The 2,783-nt window shown below is 42.3% G+C and overlaps 1 protein-coding gene across 1 annotated transcript in view; it reads right to left on the reverse strand.

Moving 5' to 3' along the window:
* Positions 1-2,081: 2,081 nt before the first annotated feature.
* SLC4A1AP (solute carrier family 4 (anion exchanger), member 1, adaptor protein) overlaps positions 2,082-2,783 on the reverse strand; it is a gene marked incomplete at its 5' end in the record, with an annotated part of 23,865 nt that continues 23,163 nt past the window's right edge. The window contains one exon of the mRNA XM_010576541.1: positions 2,082-2,509. Within this exon, the coding sequence (XP_010574843.1) occupies positions 2,460-2,509 (50 nt within the window). The remainder of the gene's footprint in view (positions 2,510-2,783) is intronic.

Consider the following 2,783-nt stretch of genomic DNA (forward strand, 5'->3'; position numbering starts at 1 on the left):
TTTTTTTGAGAATTTTGACACATTGACTGCCTACTTTGGGATGGTCAAAGTAAAGGTGTACCCACCTTCTGCGCTCTTTTCCCCCATGCTTCTCACAACCATAAATGTCAAACTGTTGTTTCCCTTGTGCTGCACTTTGAAACCTGTCAGGCCCTCTGCACCCATAGTGATGATCAGAAATCCCTTGCAGGTGCCTGGTGCACACTGAAACTGAACGAGGCTCTGGAGAAGGGCTACAGAAGTCTGTGAAATCTATGAGGTCTGGCATTTTGAATGGAGGGGCAACAGCCATTGCTTGGATTATGTAGAGATATGCCTCTGCCAGAAGCAGGAAGCTTCAGGCTGCCCAGCCTGGTGTGTACATGCTGACAAAGAAAAGCTAAATATGTTGAAGATTACAGGCAGAAAGAAGATGTTTTGCAGCTTGACCATATTAAGTAAAACCCTACAAAATGCCAAGCTGCCAAACTGTTTTACATTCTCCGTGGGGTACAACTGGAATGAGCTCCATTGCTCCAACACTACCATTGCGAGAACCAGAGGAGTTGTAGTTATCCCTTCTCCCCAGCTTCTGATGTACCCTCCTGCCATTTATTCACGAGGATATGGCCACTGTCCGGTGGAAGCATGCCAAAGGGCAAGTGACCCTGAAGTGCAACACTAGGCTCTGGCACAACTGTGAGTTAACCAGGGGACCGGATCCTCCCAGTTGGTGACTATTTAGGTGAGCTGATGAGCGATGACCATGTTACCGAGTTGGGGTCTTCGGGTCCCAAATCCTACCACTACTTGCAGTTTGGAGGAAAGCACTGCTTGAAAGTTAAAGGCTTGACTCCAAGTGCAACAAACAGAACAAGATCCATTTTTCTCTGAGAGCCCAGGGTGGCTGGGCAGGGACAGGTAGCTTGGCAGCCCCTGGGTGACCTCCTTGGAGGGGTCTATAGCTCTGGGGCATGCTCCAGCTTGCTCACACCCCCCCTGCCCTCTTTAACATCCCCCCACCCCAAACAGAGCTTGATCTGCAGCCTTAGAAAGTGGGGGGCATGAACCTGCCTTTTGCTTTTGTTTAATTACTTCCATTCACATTTAAACTTCCATTATTCATTTCATTACCTCTTATTAAAAAACATTTATTCAATTTATACCTGCACTTATATGGATATGTATTTAAATTGTAAGTTTTTTCATATATATAGCACAGACACACTAAATAGGCACATATATACATACAGGAAGTGAATCCACAAATAAATAACACAAATATTTATAAATATTTGTATGCTCCTTCAGATATATATACTCATATATGAGACAGAAAAGCCTATATTGTTATATTTAAGTGCTCCCCAGTCCAAAGGAAACAGGCAGCCAGTCAGAGGGTGTTCTGAGATCACATGAGTAGGACAGTCTCAGAAATAAAATGGTAAGCAGCCAATCACAAAGCACTATGAAAAGAGGAGGGGCCTAGCCTGTGCTGTGAGGAGGCTGCCATGCTGTAGTGGGAGGGGCCTTCCTGCAGTGATGTACCATAGGGTATGGGAAAAAGCATTAGGTCCTTCCAATAAACATTTGCAACACTGTCACCTCTTTATCAAGATGCCTGTTTGCTCTTTGAACCTTACTTTAATAGTAGCTTTAACAACCTTAGATGGCGTCCTGGTTTCAGCAAAGAATTTCATAGCCTAATTATATAGACATTTGAAACTATATCCATGATAAATCAAGAGCAGGCATGCCTTAAATTGCATTAAGATGGCACTTCGCTCTTGTGTTGTGACAAAAGAACAGGCTTCATTATAAACTTTTACAGAATATCATTCCATCGCTCCTTCTGTTACCCTCTGATTCAAGATAAGCAGCGCCAGCCCCTGCAGTTCTTCGGCGTTTCTACATCTTTATAACATTGTACGCTCCCCATTTCCAGTTCCAGCAACTGCACAAGAGACAAGTAAAACCAGTTTTCTTTTCAAAATAGGTTTTCTTCCATAGGAAAAAAAAAAACAAAAACCCACCCCCTCAAAAGTTTTAGGTTGTTTTTACCATGACAGTATTTTCAAACAGCAGCCACAGAAGCAAACCAGTAGTTTTTCTCATTTTAATTGCATAAACCCAACATGAATAAATTTTATCAAGCCTATAAGTATACAGAGGTTTATTTTTTTAATAGTGTATACTTTTATTTACAAAAGGAAAAATGAGCGTACAGTTTCAAGCCAAATAAAAAGGACAAGGCTAAAAGTAGAAGAAGAGGCAGAAGAATGTGTGGGCTTTTTAAAAAAGTATCTGGAAGACAGAGAGGACACACAGAGTGAGCTAACAGCCAGAGAGGCTGCTGATGCACTTGAATTTGGAACAGCATCTGAAAAACCAACTCTTTTATCCCTCGCTTAATGTGTGGTGAAAGAGTCCAAAACTGAGCAGTCCTTCAAACCTCAGACATACTCTGGGGTGCTTGAAGCTTAGTAGCCATATTTTTCATTGAGATGAGTCTTGCCATCACCGCTTTGACCTAATGTACAAAGAGGAAGAGTCGCATTATTTTTTCCCCCCTCATCCAAGACAAATGTGTATCCAAGTACAAAATAGCCTCTAGGCAGCACCAAAGCTTGTGTCAGACAAGCACAAAGAGGATAAAAAGACAGAGCGGATATTACAAGTCAAATCGTCTTTTGATTTATACTTGTAATTTGTCTTAACCTTACTAATAGTGTCAAGATTACATCACATATTCCTGGGTTTTTTTTGTTTTGTCGTCCTCCGTCTCCCCCCTCCCTCCCCCCCCC

Source organism: Haliaeetus leucocephalus, unplaced genomic scaffold, assembly GCF_000737465.1.
Source record: "Haliaeetus leucocephalus isolate CR32 unplaced genomic scaffold, Haliaeetus_leucocephalus-4.0 Scaffold526, whole genome shotgun sequence".
In the NCBI taxonomy this organism is placed as follows: Eukaryota; Metazoa; Chordata; class Aves; order Accipitriformes; family Accipitridae; genus Haliaeetus; species Haliaeetus leucocephalus.